The sequence below is a fragment of the Equus przewalskii genome, chromosome 16, assembly GCF_037783145.1.
Source record: "Equus przewalskii isolate Varuska chromosome 16, EquPr2, whole genome shotgun sequence".
Taxonomy (NCBI): Eukaryota; Metazoa; Chordata; class Mammalia; order Perissodactyla; family Equidae; genus Equus; species Equus przewalskii.
Genome location: NC_091846.1, coordinates 80,053,004 through 80,074,553, shown reverse-complemented (window position 1 = coordinate 80,074,553; position 21,550 = coordinate 80,053,004). Strand labels below are relative to the sequence as shown.

Genomic DNA, 21,550 nt, shown 5'->3' with positions numbered 1-21,550 from the left:
CTGAGGTGGAGAACCCGCTCTTGCTACACTGCTCCTACATCACAATGGACCTCCCCTCCTCCCTGGAGGATCCGCAGGCTGTGGTCCTCCATGCACTTCAAAGACAGGGTAGTTAAGCACAGTGGTCAGCCATGCGGGCTGAAGCCAGCCAGCTGGGTTTGAATCCTGGTCCCAGTCCTTGCTCACCGTGACCCTGGGCAAGGACCTTAACCTCTCTGTGCCTGTGCCTTCCTTAACTGTAAATGGGGATCACACGTATTTCTATGCCTGTAAAACACTTCAACGCAGGGCAGAAGGTTCTGGTGCACAGGAAGCACTAACAGTCCACTCTAACGCACCTGCTCTACTGCCACTAGAACCTTCTTCCTAAACTCTAAACCCCAGCTGGAGGCTTCAGTAGCTCCCCAAGACAGCCGTCAGGTCATATCAGCTCCATCTCCCCAACTCTCCCACAAACGGTGCCTTCTGGGCATGCTGCGTCCTGGTTCCACCGTGGGCAACACTGTGAGCTCCCTGCTTCCCCTCTCACCACCTCTGTTGATCTCGGCTCCCTTACTACTCCCGCCTACTCCGAAGCCTAGCCAGGGCTCTCTTTCCTCGTCCCTCCCTGGGAGCTTCTCGTGCACCTGCACCACAGTCTTGGCATACTGGCATGTCCATTTCTCCTCCTGCTGCAGTGGACTGGGGGGTGGCATTGTTTACATGTTTATAAATTAAGAGTTCAGGCTAGGGAGCCTGACAACCTGGGTAGAGCAAGGAATCTGAACTCTCTGTGCCTCAGTTCCTCCATCTATAAAATAGGGACGGTCACAGTCATCCCTTCTAGAGCTGCTCTAAGAATTTAAGTAAATGAGCAGGTGCTGAAGCACTCAGAACAGGGCCTTGCAGAGTAGAAGCTCTGCAATTTGCCGCCAGCATCAGCTTGACCGCCCTTACGCCTCTCTGAGCGAAGGCCGCCTCCCTGTGCAGTGCGAGCCTCCCTGCAGACACACGTGGGCGTCCAGCACGAGATGTGCAGGAGTCAGGGGAGGTCGGAGAAGTGAGAGGAGCAAAGCGGAAAGTGGGATTAAGGAGGGAGTGTCCAAAGCTGCACAGATACTAGGTTATGCGAAATAGAGACAAAGAGCAGTTTCTGTGCTGAAAGGAGAAATCACATCGCCTTGTGCTGGAGCGAATGGATGGTGAGGAAGCTGGAAAAGAAAGCAATTCTCTAAAGAACTTGGGTTTAAAGGTAATGAGTGCACAGCATCACTTCTGAATGGGAGATTGAACTTCTGCATCCAGAGACCAGGAAGGAGGCGGACGAGATCAAGGACGAGCTTTTGTCCAAGGCAGGCAGGCCTTTGGGAGGAGCAGAGGGCAGAGAGGCGAAGGGCATCATTTGGCAAAGGCTGTACAAGTCCATGACTAGGGACTCAGCAATATGGGGGAGGAGTTCCTGATTTAAAATGTCCCCAAAAGATGACTTGGGATGAGCAGATTGAAACGACAGGCTTCGACGTCCTGAAGGAAACTAGGCCCTGTGCCCTCCGGTGGTCAGCTGGGTTGGGGGGCTTCAGAACCTCAGGGTCACAGTTTCATCAGAGCACTGGAAGGAGCTGTTCTGGGCTCAAATTCCAGCTGTCAGAGAGCACATCTGAGTCTGCTGGCCTTTCCCTCACAGCAGAGGTGAGCAGTGTGGCATGGGCTCGAGACAGCCCGCAAGTCCAGAGTCCAGTTACAGAAACGTGGCTTCACACAGTACTTCTGTGCTTGCCTCCCGCTGTCACTCAGGGCAGGCTGGGGAACATGCTAGAACTTGCTCCTCCAGGGCATGGCCTGCCTCGGCTCCACCCCATCACCCTCACGGGTGATAGAGACACTCCAGGGCTAAGATCCACCTAGGCCCGGATGTGTGCACTAGAGATTTTGGCTGACATAAAGGACTACAGACACGTCAACAGATTAACTGGCAGAAGACACAAGCCAGGCGTGCAGTCTTAGTCACAGCGGCAGACGCAGCTCTACTGTCTGGGACACTCACCAGATAGAAGGAAGCATGGAATTCTGAAGTACATAAGTGCGATCCAGAAACAGGAAAATGCTCCTGATCATGATCTGGAAATCAGAAAAGAACTTAACATACTTATGTACCTTACTAACAAAATATTCAAGATTAGGCCTTTTGAAGTGTAACTACGCTAGTTGTCTCAAATCTAACAATAACTGTTTCTTGATGAACAGATGTTTCCCACCAAGACCCTCAAAATTGACTTTTTCCTGAATTTATTCCTTGGCATTTGATCTCCTTTTATCCGGAAAATCTGACTGGAGGGATTTTAAAGCACTAGGCCTGAAGGACACCTTTGAAATTTGGTCACTTCCTGACAGATGTGGTAAATCTCATGAGACTGGGGAGCCATCCTAAGCTTTTTAAACCATGGGACCTGGTCAGAACAGAGACTCATTCATTGTCTCTTACTTACCTCATTTAGGAAACAAAAGAACCTAGCTACTTAGGAAAGCTGATACTATCTTTTCTCTCAGGTCACACTAAAAACTTACATACATAAAATCAAACTGGAATCAATACATCTATAACAAAGTCTAAGACTGGTTGTCTACTTGTAGAAGTTCTGGAACTTAGGCTTGATTAACAGGCATAAACTAGCATTAGGGAAAGTGAGAGACCCGTTCAGGAATCATGGGAACCAGGAGCTGCCTGTCAGGTCGGTTGGAGGGCCAAGCAAGCAGCCACCCCACGCGCAAGAGCACAGTCACCTTCCCCACTTTACTCTTCGGCCCACCTACGCTGGAGCTGGACAGCAGCACTGACCCAAAACAGAAGCCCAAACAGAACTTCCCTATGCCAGCTCACGACCGGGCCCACGCCTTCCTCAGGCGGGTGAGGGATGAGGGATGAGGCCAGGCTTGGATTAAAAAGAAAAAGACAGACAGAATAAAAGAGGGTACAAACTCCCAGCTACTCAAATCTCATTTCTTTCTAGCAAGACCAGAAGCCACGTAAGAGCAGAGACAAAGTGTTCAGTGAGACAGAGACACAGTACTGATGAAGACTCAGGGAGGGCACTACACATAAAACCGACATTAGTAAAAAAGTCAAGCAGCTTACCATTTGTCTGCAATGATCCTGCCAGCATGTGTTAATCTTCTTTAAAAATAAAACACTATCTAATGAGTCTGTGCAGACCTGCTAAGGAAAACTTTAGAAATGTTGGCCAATTTAATTATTGCAATTTTAACCCTTCAATTTCAGCTCTCTTTGACAGAGAATATTATACATCATTTAGTAATCACAACGCTGAAAGACCATAAGCTCAAAAACCATAAATGTGGTTTTTCCCACTTCCATCTCACATCGCCTATCTGTGATTAATCCCATCTGCACTCACCTGTCTTTCATCTCGTCTTGCCCGCTTCCGGCCCCCGTATTACTTCGCTGCCAGACTACTTTCAGAGCCCTGGCAGCTGAACCTAACAACCGGGCCATAGGCTCATGGTTCTGGTGGCTGGACCAAAGGCCCTACTCCGCAAAGGGCAGCTCTTGACTCGTCCCACACCTGAGCTCCTGGAGACGCTGTCCCAGGGCTGAGGAAGCAGGTCAACTAGTAATAGCACTGGGGACTGGCAGCCAGAGGAAAACGGCTGAGGTTTAACTTTAGCTTTCAGTCTCAATGAAAACTGACATGAAGGCCCCTTCATGCGCCAAATCAGGCACCCACACAGGTTGACTCTTAGAATGTGTTTTTAAGAACGGCTCAAAATGCTGTTTACAGGAAAAAGAAACCCAAACACAGGCTCCTAGAGCAAGCCATGGCAAAGTGCCTGAGCACCGCCTTCACAGGTCACACAAGCAGGCGAGTGCTAACTGTCCACACAGTGCTTGCAGTCTGCAGAGCACGTTTCACGTCCGTGCCCACTCAGCCTCCCACAGCACAACGCAGACACCACTCCCTTCGCACAGACGAACAGAGCAGCTTCTTGAGGGGAGACACGGTTCCCCAGGCTTCAGTTCTCTTAGCTCTATCCCACTGGACAAGCAATCGACTTCCCTAGGCCTCAGTTTCTCCACAAGTAACAGAACACACCCCTCAGAGTCTTGTGAGGCTTATAGAGAAAATTCTTGGCATGTAGAGAGGAAGAAAAAAACACACCAGCCAGTGTGTGACATGTAAAATCAGGCAGGTATTGCAGTCTTCAGTCAGCAGGGATCTCTGACAGAGGGAGGTGTGGCCAGCGGAGGACAGGACACCAGCCAGGACTTTGGGAAGAGGACAGAAGATCAGGAGAGCGGTGGAGGGACTGAGGGCACACATGTGTCCTTGTCATACTAGTAAGAGTAGCTGACCACAATCACAGTGGGTCTGGCCAAACATCTTACTTATTTTCTCTTGAGGCTTTGCTAATAAATTAAAAATAGGCAGTCATAGCAAAGACCTCATAGTTCAATGGTTAACAAGTTATTCTGGAACTCTTTTATAATTACTCAAAAGTATAATGACCCACTGTATTAGAACCTCATACAAACAGTCTGAAAAAACAAACTAAGCATCAGTCACAAGCACATTCAGACAGGTGCCATAGCAATGGCAACCCAGCAGCTCTGGCCCAGTGCTAGACACGAGGCACTTGACACGTGGCACTTGACACGTGGCAGACACCATGGCAGGTCTCCACAGGCAGTCTGCACTGGCTCTGGGCCGAGCTCTGTTAGAAGGCAAGGTGCACAGGGTTAAACTCACACCAGCCAATCTGACTCCACTGGGCAGCGCAGGCGCTGCAACTGAGCAAGGCAGAGCTCCACCAGCACAAAGTTTTGTTAGGACGGGAAGGTCCAAGATGAAGGGTTCATTAATGAGACACTTTCCCTTAAATAGCTCTATAAAATCAATATAGATCTTCAATCAAGAACTTTGCCATTTCCCAGGGGAAAAAATATGAAATGGTAAGCTAACACCCCACGGTGTAGCATTTACTAAGCTCCAGACATCTAAATAGCAGAACCAATTCCAGACCCTGAGCTGTAGCAGCAGCCACAAAGCTGTATGAGTAGTCCAGGATGTAAGGCAGACATGCCGAGAGCCTGTCAACAGTGTATTCTTCAGGCAGCTTCTCCAACAACCACCCTTTTTCTAATTCCATAGAAGGGCCAATCCTAGTTAAAGAAGTGACACAGTCTACCAAGGTGAGTTAGGCAAGTCTTCAAACAACAAATAAAAATCCAGCAGCAAAATGCTCATAATGTACCACGGAGAAAACTACCTAGATCTGTGATTACAGGAATTAAAAACAACAACAAAAAGACAGTGCTTACACTGGAGTAGAGAAGTGACAGGTCCGATTTTTGCCCACAGGTCATCCTGCTGTTCGAATCTCAGAGAAGAGAGTGGCACTGAGTGGCCCCTGCAGTAGCGGACAGAGCAGACGATAATGATCCCACACTACAGCCCAACTGACACCCCTCACCTAAATCAGATCCCCTTGTTATGCTCGCTAAGAATAACATTTCCTTTCATCACGTTGATCAAAGTTCGCATTTTGGACTATTTAATCACTGCCTCCTCGTAAGCCTGTGGTCTACAAAGCCCACGGAGGCAGGCCTGCCATGCTCAAGGCCGAGCCCAGCACTAACCCAGAGCAAGGCACCAGCCCCACGGTCTGGGCCCCCGTCTAAGGAAGCCACTGGGGACTTGGAGTGCTGTGCGGATGCACAGAGCCAGCCTACTGCCAGAAGCACTCCCTGCACACTGTTCATGAGTGCAGGCAGAGGGTCTTCATAAAGGAGCTACAGCCTGCTGGCATCAGCACAGGCCACGAAGACAGGCTTTGAGGGAGCCATGCGGCTTCATGATTCCCTAGCAGCAAAGGCTTTGGTTTCACACAGGTCCTTCTCTTCGGTGGACTGTGCCGTCTTCAAGTGTGATTCGACCACTGATGCCCCAGGCCAGCTCACATTTCTGCGGCTAACCAAAGCTGTGAGGCTGTGAAGCTGAATCAGGGAAAGGAAAAAGTGAGTTCTGTCTATAGTTATTGACAGGTTTGGATTCCAAGGAGAGTTTGGCTTGCCATTTTAGAAGAACTCCTCACGTGCTGAGCCTAGGTACGTGCTTCCTTCCACACTGGGAGGCCTGCATCAGCACAGGCTGCTCTGGGTGGAGGTGTGCATGTGCACGAGTCTCTTGTTTTGGGGAAGGGCATGTCACCAATAGTAGGCAACTTATTTTGAAAGGACAGATAAGTGCAGAATTTATCAAACACATGAACAGGCAACGGATATGGAAACCTAAGAAAATAACAGCAGATGACTCGATTCCACAGGAGTCTTTTTTCCACCTGGACACCTGATGTGTTTAACCTATGAAGGGCTTCCTGAAGCCTCCCTGAGTTCTTCTTCTCTTGGGCTCAACAGCGGCATGCGATCAATACACAGTAGGTGGCAGTCCTTAAATCTTAAGAGAGGAGAGTTACACCAAATACTGGGATACCCCAGAGGCAAGAGAAATCTGAACTGCTCACCTTGGAATGTTCCTGGCCAGTCAGTGTCTGGGCACCTGCAACAGCACTAACACTGGGCCGTTAAGACCAGGGTAGGTTACATCCCTCTTTCAGCAAAAATGAGCTCCCAGGGCAGGACTGCATCCCTCGTCACCCACTCTGTCCCCAGTGCACAGCACTGCCTCGTTCTCACGTGCCCAGGCAGACCAGTGCTCTTCCTTTACGTCCTAGGAGCTTATCTAAACCTTTTAAACTCTGACCGCATGGTTTCATAAATGCTTATCTTTATGCTTCTGTCAATCCCATTTAATTCATGTTTATTTTTCCCAGGGCCTAGCACTACACCTGGCACAGAGCAGATACGCAATGTGTGCTGTCTCTGGTCTACTTTTAATTATCATTCTGCCAAAGTGACTTTCCCAAAACACAATCTAATTACATTGTGTTCTTGCTTTAAAAATCGGTAAGGACTCTCAGATGGTCACACACTCAGGTCCAAACCCTTGACGGTGCACACGAGATTAGAATCCAAGCCGCAAGGTGGCGTTACAGCCCTCAATTCTCCCAACTCTCACAGGTTCTAGTCATGCCAGCCCGCTCCAGGTTTTCACGAACACCCCTTCCACACTCCACGTTCTGATGCCTCCTTCAGTCTCCAGCTGGCTAGATCCTACTCATCCTTTAAGACAGAATTCTAGTGTCACTTCCTCTGGGAAGCTCTGCCCCAAAAGCTTCATATACTACAGTTCCTGTCCCCGACTCTAAGAGTTTACCATTTTTGAAGTCAAGATGCCTCACACCAATAAGGACACTTAATATGGCAGAGTGTCTTTTTCTCTTTCTTCTTTTATGAAAAAATGGTAATTTTTATAATCATGGTTTCATCACAGCATCAAGGAAATACAGTCATTCCCTAGCCTCTATCACAGCACTGTGACTTCTCGGAGAGCAGAAATCAGGCATGGCAATCATTTTTCTATTTTCTAGTACAGCAGACAGAAGGAAGTAATTGCTGAATGAGTGAATTAATGAACACATTCATGTAACCCACAGAGTAAGATTAACTGGCAGGAGGATAATTTGATCAGGTAATCCAAAATTAGTCTTTAAGTAAGCTAGGACAACAACTGGATTATGACAAAGTCACACCAGCTCACCCCTGCCAGTGCCTGTCTTGGGGAGAAAGCTTGGCAATCTGCTGATGACTTCCACCACGCCTGGGTATACGGCTACTTTTCAGATGCCAACATCCTGGGATTGAGTTCCTGGACCCATTAACCCAGACCCTGGGATTCCTGAGCTGTGGCACCAAGGTGCGTGGGGTGCCTCTGTGTGCCTTTAGAGGATGTCTCTCTCTGAGATGTAGTACATACTGGTCAGGTTCCAAAGTTCCAAAGGAGCGGTCACCATTATCCTGAATGACCTCACAGGCTTTAGGATAGAGCCTTGCCAGAAAGTTCTGTAGAGGTGTATTTACAGATGCCAATGCAACATAGCTGGAATTGACTTCACTCATCCTTTTTCGAGGAGCAGAGCGAATACTGTCCTAAATGGAGACCCCCCACTCTGGATCCCCAGGCTTCACTGTCATGGATAATCCAGAACCTCGATACCAGGTGTCAGAGCTTCTGCTGCCCCAAGGGAGACCTCCACGAGCTCTGGATGCTTCCGTTTCTCAAGGTGAGGGTGACAGGGGAGAGAAAGTTCCTTCAGCTAGAAGAAAACTTAGAAACAAGCGGGCTCCAACTACCTAAGTTCACAAATGAAGAAACAGAGGCCTAGAAAAGTGCAGCCACAAGCAGACTGTCTGCAATTCTATAAATCACTTTCTAATTCCCACTCAGTGAGACGTGAGGGTGGCTACAGTAATGAGAGGGGGCTGGGGAACGAGACTGAGGCCAGATGGTAAAGGACTGCCTGCAGGATGCTAAGGATCTAAGCGTTTCCTTGGTAGATGTCTGGTCATAGATGGGGTGGTGGTAGAATTACAAGACGTCCCTGCCCCCATGTACATGCCTATAACTCCCTCCCCTCAGTTGTGAGTAGGGCTGTGAATACAATGGTTTATATCGCTACCTAAGACTCTGTCCTAGCAGACCAGAGAGGAGGATATGCCTGACGGCTCAGAAGAAGCCATAAACACATGTCAGGGAAGGGGCCTCTCGGGGCAGAGAGACCTCAGTCCCTGCACTGAGGGCTGGATTCCGCCAATACCTGGATGAGTCCGGGACACGACCCCAGGCGAGACCACAGACTTAACACAACTGCGAGCTGACCAAAGGGTGTTGGTTTATGTCGCAAAGTTTGTGGGAATTTGTTACACATCATAGAAAAAGTAATAAAGATGGTTTTTACAAGAATAAAGGATAGCGGACCCAAACTTCCAGACATTTTTCAGAACCCTTTCTAAATACTTCAACCAGACCTAATAAATGGACAGTTTCGCTTTAATCAGATCAAAGCAATTTAAATGGTAAAAATTCCACTTAAAAAAAATCTATTATATTGGGCTGTCAAACAAATTTAAGGTTTTTGTTCAATAAATAAAAGAGGTTTTATTTGTTTTAATATTAAGAAGACTCATTAGTTCTTCATCCTATTAATGTTCAGTTTCAAAAGATTCAGGTAATGAATAGAAACTTCATGACCCAAAAAAAGGATATTCTCTAAACTGAAGAATCTGTGCTTGGACATGATCTTCACAGACCTGGCGTAGCTGCTTGTAGAGTGTTGGGGAAACTTTGTGAGAACAAAGATTTTCAACAGCCTAAAAACAAAATAAATAAATGAATTATTTACTATGAAACACTATTCTTTAAAGAAACCTACTTGTACATATGGAGACAATGAGAACAGACAGGCATCCCCCCATAGCCATGTCATCTACAAATAAATGATTATGTTTAAGTTTGGGGCAATCACTGTCGGAACACTGAACCCCCAGTAAAAGTGTGGTAAAATGGTACGTAACACTAGTTAATATCGAACACAGACTCGATGGCACACCTGCGACAGCCCATGCCACCTGGGATCCCAGGTGGTGTGCCTGCACCATGTCTGAGCATCTCACAGTATTCCATTCTTTTCCTAGCGCAACAGTCTCTAAAACCTGGCTGCAATGCACAAGCTGGTCCCCAGGGCCCTGTTTCTGGATGTTCCGATGCATTCGTCGGAGGTGGGGGCCTCAGGAATGTGTGTGTGACTTTACCCTGATGATTATGATGTGAAACTGGGGCAGGAAATGACCGCTCCACATCCCCAGTGACTACCTTCCAAACAGGCGGGGGAACAACAGGAATCCCAGTTCCCTGCTGCCCATGAGCTAAAGGAAAAAACCCCAAATGCCCAGGCGACACAGGCCAGGTTGAATCGTTTCCTATTATTTCTCTGCAGCCTAGATATGTAATTAAGTTTGTCTTAAATTAATCAAGAAACACATTTTTGAGAAACATCTTCTTAAAATACTTTTATCCATATCAAAGAAATGTTTGTATACTCTTCCCAGTTCTAATAAAATTTCTTTTCAAATCTCACATACAAAAGCAGCATCTCATTCAATCCAAATGTGAAATACTATAAAGAGAAATGTAGTTTTTCTACTGACTAGTTTTAAACCATTAAAAAAAATACGGACATATACAGAATTGGAAACACTTTAGAATCTAAATTTAACTCAAATACTATATTCCCAAAGGAAAAAAGGTAACTTAAATTTTTATAAAGATATTCATTGTAGCAATACTTGTAAGTATAAATAGTCTCAATATTTAATATTAGGAGAACTGCTACATATTAACCTAAATTAAATAAATACAGTAATCACTACCACATAAAACACACGCATATTTACAAAGGTCGAAAGAGAACATGGAACAATGACAATAATTTAAAAATTATAACCTGTTTTCTGGCAAGTTTATTATCAGCATAATAAAAAAATACAACCATTCCCCTACATTTTGTCTTACAATAGAAATTAGGGATTCCCATCTGCGTTTTGTCCTTACATCCTTCAATTCCTTTCCCAAACTCTTCAATTCCATCACTTTGTTGTCACAGATTTACAATTTAGCTGAATATCTACTATCCTTTTCTCTCTTAAAAACCAGGATAACCTCATGACAAAGGCTTTTGCTCCAGTAGTTAATCATTATAAATTTCACAAACATAATTATCACAAAATAAGTTCTAAACAAAATACATGAAGAAAATGCATTTTCTTTGGTAAAAGTCCAGATCAGCTTAGTGGTACATGTCTTTCATAGAACAACCTCTTCTTAGCACCATTGTCTGAATGCTCTAATTCCTAAACACCCTCAAAACAACCTTTTCCCAGTTGTGACACAGTGTCACTGAGGAACTTTATAACCAAGTCTTTCTGGTATATGTCCTATTTGACATATATTTATTATTTTCATGAAGCACTATGAGACTTATTTTGCTTTTAAAACTGAGAATTTGGGGACTTCTTAAAACAACTAGCCAAACCCTGGGGTAAACTCGGGTTTGCTGTGGGTGCCTCATTTCTCTGTGCCTTTTGCTGAGTCACTGCTGGCATCTTCAAGTTACAGGCGCCTCGTGACCTCGGAGGACAGAGGTGGCCCCACTCTCACCGTGCCAGCAGGGACCTGGCAGACTGTTCTGCACTGTTACAAGGGTCAGCACAACACAGGAGTCTCCCTCCCCAAAATAAGTTGTGGAGATCTAGTCATATTTTGAGATTTAGAAACGCCTTCTCGAGGGGTATAAAGCACCTAATCTGACGGGTCCCGTGCTTCACCTTAGTCTGCTGTGGCTTTTCACAGTCAAAAGTCACTGCAGAGAAAAGGGACTTAACTAATCCAGTAATTGGAGATGGGAAAGCAGCAACACCTGGCTTCTACTTGTGTTAGGATAAAGATGTTTTCCTTGTATCAACTTAGCCAAAGGAAAACTGTCCTCATCTGAATTTTCCCCACATTATGGCTGCTCTCTAATCAGGTCTGCCAGGCCACCGCACCTGAGTCTTCAGATGGTTGTCTGTCTGAGGACAGACAGGATGGTGTTAAAGCAAACAGACAAGCACGTCAACGTCCAATGCTTGTCTGCTCGTGGTGTCACACTCTCACCCTCAGGTGCACTCACGCTGCTCAAACAAAATGCTCCCCCAGGCAGGGTGCACCAAACCAGGAAGAGCTACGCAGCATTCCCAAGGCCAGGGTACACCAGTTCTGGAAGATTCTCTCTTCACATAAAGACCTGGAAGGCCAAAGCTGAGATCAGAGAGACAAAGGAGTGAAACATATCCCCCTTTGAGAAATCAGAAAGGAAAACAGCAGGCAAGCACTGAGAGTTATTTATGTAGATGAAGGGGAAAACGAAAAAAAAACAAACAACTCCCCCCAGCCCTAGGGGGGAGCCATGCCCCTGTCACTATTATCACGAAGAGGCCCTGGACAGGGCACGAGGCTGGGCCCACACTTGCCTCGGTTAGAGGCTGGCAGCGCTCTTACAGACCCGAGCAGCAGTCCAGGATGGAGGGTTCCCTCAGCGGGGACGGCCTCTCCACAAACAGTGAGCAGTGAGGACGGACCCCTCCCAGCGGCAGGCCTCTTTCAAGCCTCTTTCCGAGGGCCCGGCCAACGACCCGGGGAGAAGGTGCCAGCAGGGCTCCACCCCGCCAGGCTCCTGCCCGTAAGAAATGAGTGAACTACGGTGCAGAGACTAAGTAGGACCCAAATCCGAGTGAGGGTAAATCACGAGAGGGACGCTTCCTGGGACGAGAGCTTTACAGAAAACCACAGGCAGCCTATGGCTGTATTCACCAACATGGACTGCACAACAGCTTCCCGGTTCCAAATGTTAAAAGTAAGTTACCTAATACAAATGACTAATTTCACTCAGTGATGAATATTGTTGAATTATGAAATACTTTCTATGAGGCCTAATTCATTTGAGTTTGAATGTGTTCCTCTTGGTTTCTGAATATCTTGTGTGTTGAATTCACTCAATTAATCTGTTACTTTCTCAAATTAGTGTCTACTACCTTCTGGGCTTTCTCATGTCTCTAACGGGTCCTAGGCGTCCTACTACTACATCAATACCTAACTCCACTCCTTTTTCCTCACCAAACGATCACCAGGGAGGAGGACTGCCGAGACGTCACTCCAAGACTTGAGACAAAAGCATGGCTTTTCTCAGAACCACAAGTCCTCTGTGAGGGGTTTGTTTTTGTGCATCAAAACTAGTCTGAGGGGCCGGCCCGGTGGCACAGCAGTTAAGTTCCCACGTTCCGCTTCGGCAGCCCGGGGTTCACTGGTTGGGATCCCAGGTGCGGACATGGCACTGCTTAGCAAGCCATGCTGTGGGAGGCATCCCACATAGAAAGTAAAGTAAGATGGGCACGGATGTTAGCTCAGGGCCAGCCTTCCTCAGCAAAAAGAGAAGGATTGGTGGTGGATGTTAGCTCAGGACTAATCTTCCTCAAAAAAAAAAACTAGTCTGAAATCAACACTTAGCCTTTCTCTGAAACCCTTTGTGAAAATGTAGTCTCCAATTTTCTGTTGTCTCATTAAGTTGACAAGTAGGACAAAATCATGTAGACATAAGATACACAAGATACACTTTCTTCAGCGAGTAGTGATGACCCGTCTAAACTCAGGTCCTCAAAAACAGACAGAAAAGGGGGCTGGCCCCGTGGCACAGTGGTTGAGTTCGGCGTGCTCTGTTTTGGTGGCCCAGGTTCAAGGGTTCGGATCCCAGGCGTGGACCTCCACCACTCGCCAGTCATGCTGTGGCGGAGACCCACATGTAATGTGGAGGAAGACGGGCACAGATGTTAGCTCAGGGCTAATCTTCCTCAAGCAAATAAAGCGGAAGATTGGCAACAGATGTTAGCTCAGGGCTAATCCTCCTCAGCAAAAAAACAGACAGAAAAGATCAAGACATTCAAAATATTCTCCTCACATCAGACGAGGAAAATGACCACAGGTGGAGTGTGTCTTTAAGACTTCTTCATCACCATACTTTGAATCTCCCTTTTCACCAAACAAAAACAAAGTAATAAGGAGCCATAGGCAGCCGCAGCAGACAGGCTGCAGTGGGTGTCTCCTTCTACCTAGGCCTCCTAAAGGTTCTAGAGTGGTAGAGGACGCCTTCACAGGGAGAGAAGAGACCCTACTATGGGGAGACATCAATATCGAAACATAAGAGGTTCTCCCTCAAATCATCCTGAAAACTTCCTCAAAACAAAACAAACTTTCAAACTTTGGTGAGAATTGTTACTTTCACATAAGATTCTTTGGCAAAGTATATACGACAAAAACTTAATTTTGAACTACCAGGTCAAATGCGCTGTCTGATTACATTATCAGAGATCAGGATAAAGTGAGCAGTCAACAACTTCAGTGATGTCACTTACTATTTCTACCCCATCTGCTTGCTGAGAACGGGACAGCTTGCTCCAGAGAGATGGACTCAGCCTGCCTGGCACCTCTCTGTGAGTGGCCACGAGCCTGCCCATGCACAGGCCCCTCCAGAAGCCGATCAAATGAACCCCACATGGGCCCTCCGAGGTGTCCGCTGGAATGCATGATGCACTTTTGGGGGTAAGCATCCTAGCCCTCAGGGTCTCAAGACACGCACATGGACACCCGGGGCATCTGGAAACAGTTTATGGTAATATCTGTGGTGACCATTACATGACGTATTGCTAGGCAAAAGGTACAGCAAAGTCATTCTACTAAGAAAAATGATGAGCAATTGATATAGACAGTCAAATCTCCAGGAAAGAGGAATAATAAGCCCTGGCTGTAAGATATAGCATTTTATTAATTAAAAACCTATGAGAAATCTTTTCGGACACTATAACTCCTCAGTTGAGAGAAACAATAGAAAGAATAAACAAATGGGACTTCATCAGACTAAAGAGCTTCTTTAAGGCAAGGGAAAACAGGATTGAAACAAAAAAACAGCTCACTAATTGGGAAAGAATATTTACAAGCCACTTATCCGACAAACGGTTAATCTCCACAATATACAAAGAACTCACACGGCTTAATAACAAAAAAACAAACAACCCGATCAAAAAATGGGCAGAGGACATGAACAGACATTTCTCAAAAGAAGATATAAATATGGCCAATAGACACATGAAAAGATGTTCATCATCGCTAACCATCAGGGAAATGCAAATCAAAACTACACTAAGATATCACCTTACACCCGTTAGATTGGCAAAAACATCCAAAACCAAGAGCGACAAATGTTGGAGAGGTTGTGGAGAAAAAGGAACCCTCATACACTGTTGGTGGGAATGCAAACTGGTACAGCCACTATGGAAAACAGTATGGAGATTTCTCAAAAAGTTAAAAATAGAAATACCCTATGACCCAGCCATCCCATTACTGGGTAGCTATCCTAAGAACCTGAAATCAGAAATCCCAAGAGTCCCTTGCACCCCTATGTTCATCGCAGCATTATTTACAATAGCCAAGACGTGGAACCAACCTACATGCCCAGAAACTGATGACTGGATAAAGAAGATATGGTATATATACACAATGGAATACTACTCAGCCATAAAAAAAGACAAAATTGGCCCATTAGCAGCAACGTGGATGGACCTCGAGGGTATTATGTTAAGCGAAATAAGCCAGTCAGAGAAAGACGAACTCTATATGACTCCACTCATAGGTGGAAGTTAACATATTGACAAGGAGATCTGATCGGTGGTTACCAGGGAAAAGGGGGGTGGGGGGAGGGCACAAAGGGGGAAGTGGGGTACCCACAACATGACTAACAATAATCTACAACTGAAATCTCACAAGGTTGTAATCTATCATACATTAAAAAAAAAAAATACCTTCAGAGAAAATTATTTACACTTGGATTAAACAACTCAAAAGTCAAAAAAAAAAAGAAAAAAAAAAAACCTACGAGAGTTTAGACACTTGATGGGATTCCTGGTTCTGGTCAAGATGAAGTAAAGGGACTAGACTAACCCTTCTGCCTGAAACAACCAAATAAACACAAAAATATATAAAATAAGAGTTTTCACCAGACTGCACAATGAGCTGTGAAAGACAGTGATCTCCGGGAGGCGGGAAACAAATGAGCCCTGACTGCTCAGCTTCCCAAACCAGTTTCCAGGCTCTGGGGCCAGCGCCCTGAGCTGAGGCTCAAGTCTGCAAGATGAAGGTCCAGGAGGAGAGACACAGCCAGAGAGGGGCTAGGAGATGGGCAAGGAGACCTCAAGGCCCCTCAAGTATTCAGCAGAGCTCTGACCAGCACGTATGTGTGAGGAGACTACCAGGGCCAGGGAAAGAACCACCCAAAACGTTTAGAGACAACAGTGTCTGGTGCTCACACGGGGCCGGGAATAGCACCTGCCCACCAGTCAGACTGGAAAACCACAGGACAGGGGGCAGAGATTCAGGAAGGTTCTGCCTCAGTAGTGGGGGCAATCTGCCCTGGACAAAACACTCCTCTAGTCTTGCCTAACAAATCATAAAAGCAAGATTCTAAAGATCAAACTGTTTCCAAATAATTTAACTATGTCCAGAACAAAGCTCAAGAATATTTACAGGAATACAAAAATATCTACCATACAAGTCAAAATTCACAATGTCTGACATCCAAAGTTATCAGACATGCAAAGTAGAAAAACACAACCCTCAATGGAGCTGACGGAGATGACAGACCTGGCAGACAAGGAGAGGGAAAGGGCTATTACGACTGTACTCCACATGTTTACAAAGCTAAGGAGAGACAAGGAAGACACTGAAAAGATTCAAACTGAACACCCAGAGAAGAAAACAATGCGTGACGTCAACATACACCAAATGGTAGGAACGGCAGATTAGACACTGCAGATCAGTGAACTTGAAGAAACGGATAATCTGAATAGTTCTACATCTACTAAAGAAATTTGTAGTTTAAAATCTTCCCACAAAGAAAGCCAAGGTGGCTTCACCAGGGAATCCTCTCAAACATTTAAGAAAGAAATAACACCAACTCTCTACCAACTCTTCTAGAAAATGAAAAGGAGGGCATATTTCCAAATCATTCTACGAGGCCAGCATTACTCTGATACCAAAACCAGACAAAGACATTACAAGAAAAAAAACACAACACACCAATATCTTTTGTCATCATCGATGTAAAAATTAACAAAACGTTAGCAAATTGAATCCAACAATATGTAAAAAAACATGATATATCACAACCAAGAGGATTTATCCCAGCAATACAAGACTGGATCAATATTTGAAAAATCAATCAATATAATTTAAAAACTAAAAAACAAAAATCAAATGATCACCTCGACAGCCACAGAAGAAACTGTCAAAATTCAACATGTATTTCTGACAAAAAACTCTCAGCAAACTAGGAGTAGAGGAACTTCCTCAACTCTGATAATGGGTATTTTTGAAAAGCCCACAGCTAACATAATACTCACTGATGAAAGACTGAAAACTTTTCCCCTTAAGATCAGGAACAAAACAAGGATGCTTGCCTTTACCACTTCTGTTAGCCACTGTTCTGCAGGTTCTAAACAGTGCAGTGGGGCAAGAGAAGGAAATAAAAGGCACGCAGATTAGAGAGGAAGAAGCAAAAACATCTCTGCCCACAGGCGACGTGACTGCCTATGTAGAAAACCCAACGGGATCTACAAAAAGCTACTAGAAGTAAGCGAGGTTAGCCAGACAGCAGTATACAAAAGCAATGTATAAAAATTATTTGTATTTCTATACACCAGCAAGAATCAGAAATTAAAATCTATACTACCGTTTATACTACCATCAAGAAACATGAAGTGTTTAGGGATAAATTTCACTAAAGATGTATAAGACCTGTACACTGGAACTAAACAACACTGCCGAGAGAAATGAGGGAAGACCTAAATGAAGGCAGAGCAGTCCGTTGTCATCAATCAGTAGACTCAGTGTTGTCAAGACGTCAATTCTCCCCACACTGATCTATGATTTGACATAACTCCAATCAAAATCCTAGTAGGCTTTTTTGTAGAAATTGGCAGATTCTAAAATTCATATGCAAATACAAAGGACCTAGAAGACCCAAAACAACTTTGAAACAGGATTAAGTTAGAGGGACAACACTCCCTGATTTTGAGACTTCTTACACCCACACCCATATGGACAATGACTTCTGACAAAAGAGCAAAGGTAATTCAGTGGGGGAAAGGACCGTCTCCTCAACAAACGGCAACATCTGGAGCAACTGGACACCTACAGGAAAAAGACTGAATTTGGATCTGTACCTCACAACATATGCAAAAATTCACTCCAAAGAGATGATAGACCTAAATCCAGAACCTAAGATCCTAAAATGTCTGTAAGGAAATACAAGGGAAAATCTTTACAACCTGACATTAGGCAAAGATTTTTCAGATTGATACTAAAAGCACAACCCATAAAAGACCAAAGTGACACACAGACTTCATTAAAATTTAAAACTTCTGCTCTCTGAAAGACAGAGTTAAGAGAATCAAAAGATGAGCTGTGAACTGGGAGAAAAATATTGGCAAGGCCACTATCCGGTATAGGACTTGTACTCAGAATACAGAATAAACTCAAATACTGCACAATAAGAAAATAACCCCATAGAAAATGAGAAAAGATTTGAACACACACTTCGTTAAAGAAGGTATATGGAATGGCAATGGACACATGAAAAGATGCTTACTATCATTAGGGAAATGCAAATCAAAACCACAACATTCCACTAGATACCCACTAGAATAGCTAAAGTTAAAAAGACTGACAACATCAAACATTGGCAAGGACATGAAACAACTAGAACTCTCATCACTGCCAGCAGAGACCCAAAACGGTGTAGCCATTTCTAAAAAGTTAGGAAACATCTGAAATATACACTTTCCTTATGACCCTAGAACCCACTTCTAGATATTGATCCATGAGGAATGAGACTATATATCCACACAAAGACATTTGTTAATGTTCACAGCAGCTTTATTCATAATAACCAAAAACTGGAAACCCAAATGTGCGTTAACTGGTGAAAGGATAACCGATTTGGTACGCATGCTGCCCATACCAGCAACAAAGAAACACACTATCACACAGGGCGCACGAGTCTCACCAGCACTCTCCGAAGTGGAAGAAGCCAGACTGAAAAGACTGCAAAATGCCTGGTTCCACGTAGATGAGATTCTAGGAGTGGTGAAGTAGACCGACAGACAGTAAATCAGTGATTGACTGCCAAGGGCTGGGGTCGTGGGGAAGACTAAATGCACAGGGGCCTCAGGGGACTTCCAGGTGATGGAAACAGCCTCTATCTTTTTTGTTTTAAACAATGGTTTTAATATTGCTTTTTTTTTTAAAAGAATGGTATTTAACGATCTTTTTTTCTCTTCTTCTTCTCCTTCTCCTTCTCCCTGAAACCCCCAAGTACACAGTTGTATATTCTAGTTGTGAGTGCCTCCGGTTGTGGCATGTGGGACGCCGCCTCAGCATGGCCTGACGAGTGGTGCCTTGTTGGCGCCCAGGATCCAAACAGGCGAAACCCTGGCCCGGTGAAGCACAGCGCTCGAACTTAACCACTCGGCCACGGGGCCGGCGCCTCTATATCTTGATTATGGTGGCCATTACACAACTGGATACATTTGTTAAAACTGACTGAAATCCATATTATAGGTAAGTCATACCTCAATAAAGTTGATTAAAAAATAGTAAACACACAAACTTAAGACAAAGAAGGGATGTATGTCCATTAAACTGCCAATAGAAGTCTTCTTTGGGTGGTGGGAGTATAGGTGATTTTAATGTTCTTCTTTGTGCTTTTTTGTAGTTTCCAAAATTTTTATAATGTAATCACTTATGTAAACAGAAAAAAAATTTAAGTCTCTTAACAGAAATTGTGATATCATATTGTTACCTAAAAATGTAGATAATATTAATGAATGCTATTCATTAAAAACAAGATATTAGAAAAACCAGTCTGCTGGTAAATGGAATAACCAAACAGTAAAATATACTTGTGAGCATTTTTTTTATGTTAGAAATGGAGCTTCATTATTTTAAGTTAAATGCAGCAAAATCTGTGTTTTAATTGCAATAATTAATCACACACAAAGAAGGGGGAAAATCTCTTTAACAAGTGAAACCATAATAAGAGTTTCATATATAACCTAATGGAATTGTAATAATAATTTGCTTCATATTTGGTAAATGTTAAGAGTCATGTAGCGTGAAAATAAAATAAAAATCCCACAACCACCAAAAACACTCATTGACTCTGGGGACATGCTGTCATAGGACCCCTACTGTTCTTGTCGGAGGCAGATACTTGGATTTTTCTTCATTATTGACTCTGAAACAATACAGGACCACACAATCAGCGTGTGTATCACATTTCACTGGAGTTGGATAATTGTGTTATTTGGACAACGAGGAAAAACCACCAGGTGAGACACAGGATGCTGGCCTTGCCATGTCTTGACATTCTCCCTGCCAAAGAAAGTCTGCATTTATACTGCAACCAGCATTCTAGCGCTCCACTTCCCCCACACGCCGCGGCTCACCTGGTACAGCTCCTCCAGGTTGTATCTGATGGAGGTACTACTTTGTATGGCTTTCACGGCCTCATGAAGCTTCTGCCAGGTGTCCTGAGTGTAGTTATCAGGCAATTTCGGTCTGTCTGTAAATCCAGATAGAGTCAGTGGGGAAAGGCATCCGCGCTAAGTCAGACATCTTTTAAAAGACATTCTACTTAAGGGGGCGGGTCTCCCTGGCCGAGGGGGTCAAAGTTCCTCGCTCGGCTTCCGCGGGCCCCCGCGGGCCCAGTTGCTGGGTTCCGATCCCAGGGGCGGACCTACTCCACTCTGAGCCATGCTGTGGAGGCATCCAACCCCCATCCGATAGAGGAAGACTGCCTAGATGTTAGCTCAGGGACGATCTTCCTCAGCAAATCAGGGGGGATAAAGCACTTAAAAGACATAGGCAAGGAACACAGAAATTAGGTTTTCCCAATACAAAGCACTGTATTTATAGATTCTTTGGGTCACAGACTGTACAACCATAACACCTTCGTTTTCTTAAGTACATTTAGTATTGAGACCTAAGATGAATATACAGAGCCAATATACACACCTTAAAGGTTTCTTTTCCTTAATAAGCTGACTTTACAAGCGTATGCACACGGCACAGTCAAGGCGCCGGGGGACGTGCAGGTACGCGCGAGGGGGCTCCCGGTGACGGCGGGGGACAGGGGGCAGGGGAGGACGGAGGCCGGCCGACTAATGCCGCGGGGGGGCCCGGGAGGGCGGGAGGGGGACAGGGACGGGGAGGCGAGCGGACCGCCCCCCCCAACCCCCACCCCGGGAGGACAGGAGGAGAGGGCAGGAGGACAGGGAGGAGAGATGGGGAGGAGTGCCCGGGAGGAGGGATGGGGAGGAGGGCCGGGAGGGGGACGGGGAGAAGGGATGGGGAGGGCCGGGAGGGAGTACGGAGAGGAGGGATGGGGAGGAGGGCCCGGAGGGGGACGGGGAGAAGGGATGGGGAGGGCCGGGAGGGAGTACGGAGAGGAGGGATGGGGAGGAGGGCCCGGAGGGGGACGGGGAGAAGGGATGGGGAGTAGGGTTGGGAGGAGGTACGGAGAAGAGGGATGGGGAGGGGGACAGGGCAGGAGGACGGGGGGGAGGAGGGCTAGGAGGAGGGATGGGGAGGGGGACAGGGGCGGAAGACAGGAGGAGAGGAAGGCGGGAAGGGGACAGGGCCGGGGACGCGCGAACGGCCGCCCGCGGACCCCCGGGCGGACAGGAAGGGAGGAGGGGAGGGGAGGAGGGCGGGAGGGCACAGGGCCGGGGAGCGCGAACGGTACCCCCGCCGCGCGGCCCAGCGCCGGCCCGCACCCACCTCGGAAGTTCTTGATGACCAGCTTCCTGGAGCCGCCCGGCTTGGCGGCCGCGGCCGCGGAGGCGGAGGCGGCGGCCGCGGCCAGCGCCGCGGGCTTGGTGAGGCCGTTGGTGTGCCCGACCAGCGCCGAGAAGCTGCCCTTCCGCGGGGGCTCGTCGGCCATGGCGCCGCGAGGGGCC

General features: G+C 46.0%; 1 protein-coding gene across 1 annotated transcript in view; it reads right to left on the bottom strand.

The window, feature by feature from the left end:
• CUL4A (cullin 4A) overlaps positions 1–21,534 on the bottom strand; it is a 52,077-nt gene extending 30,543 nt beyond the window's left edge. The window contains exons 1-5 of the mRNA XM_070579366.1: positions 21,372–21,534; positions 20,039–20,154; positions 9,159–9,262; positions 3,113–3,182; positions 2,024–2,097 (exon numbers count right to left, since the gene is read on the bottom strand). Of these exons, the coding sequence (XP_070435467.1) occupies positions 2,024–2,097; positions 3,113–3,182; positions 9,159–9,262; positions 20,039–20,154; positions 21,372–21,534 (527 nt within the window). The remainder of the gene's footprint in view (positions 1–2,023; positions 2,098–3,112; positions 3,183–9,158; positions 9,263–20,038; positions 20,155–21,371) is intronic.
• Between the last annotated feature and the right edge of the window lie 16 nt (positions 21,535–21,550).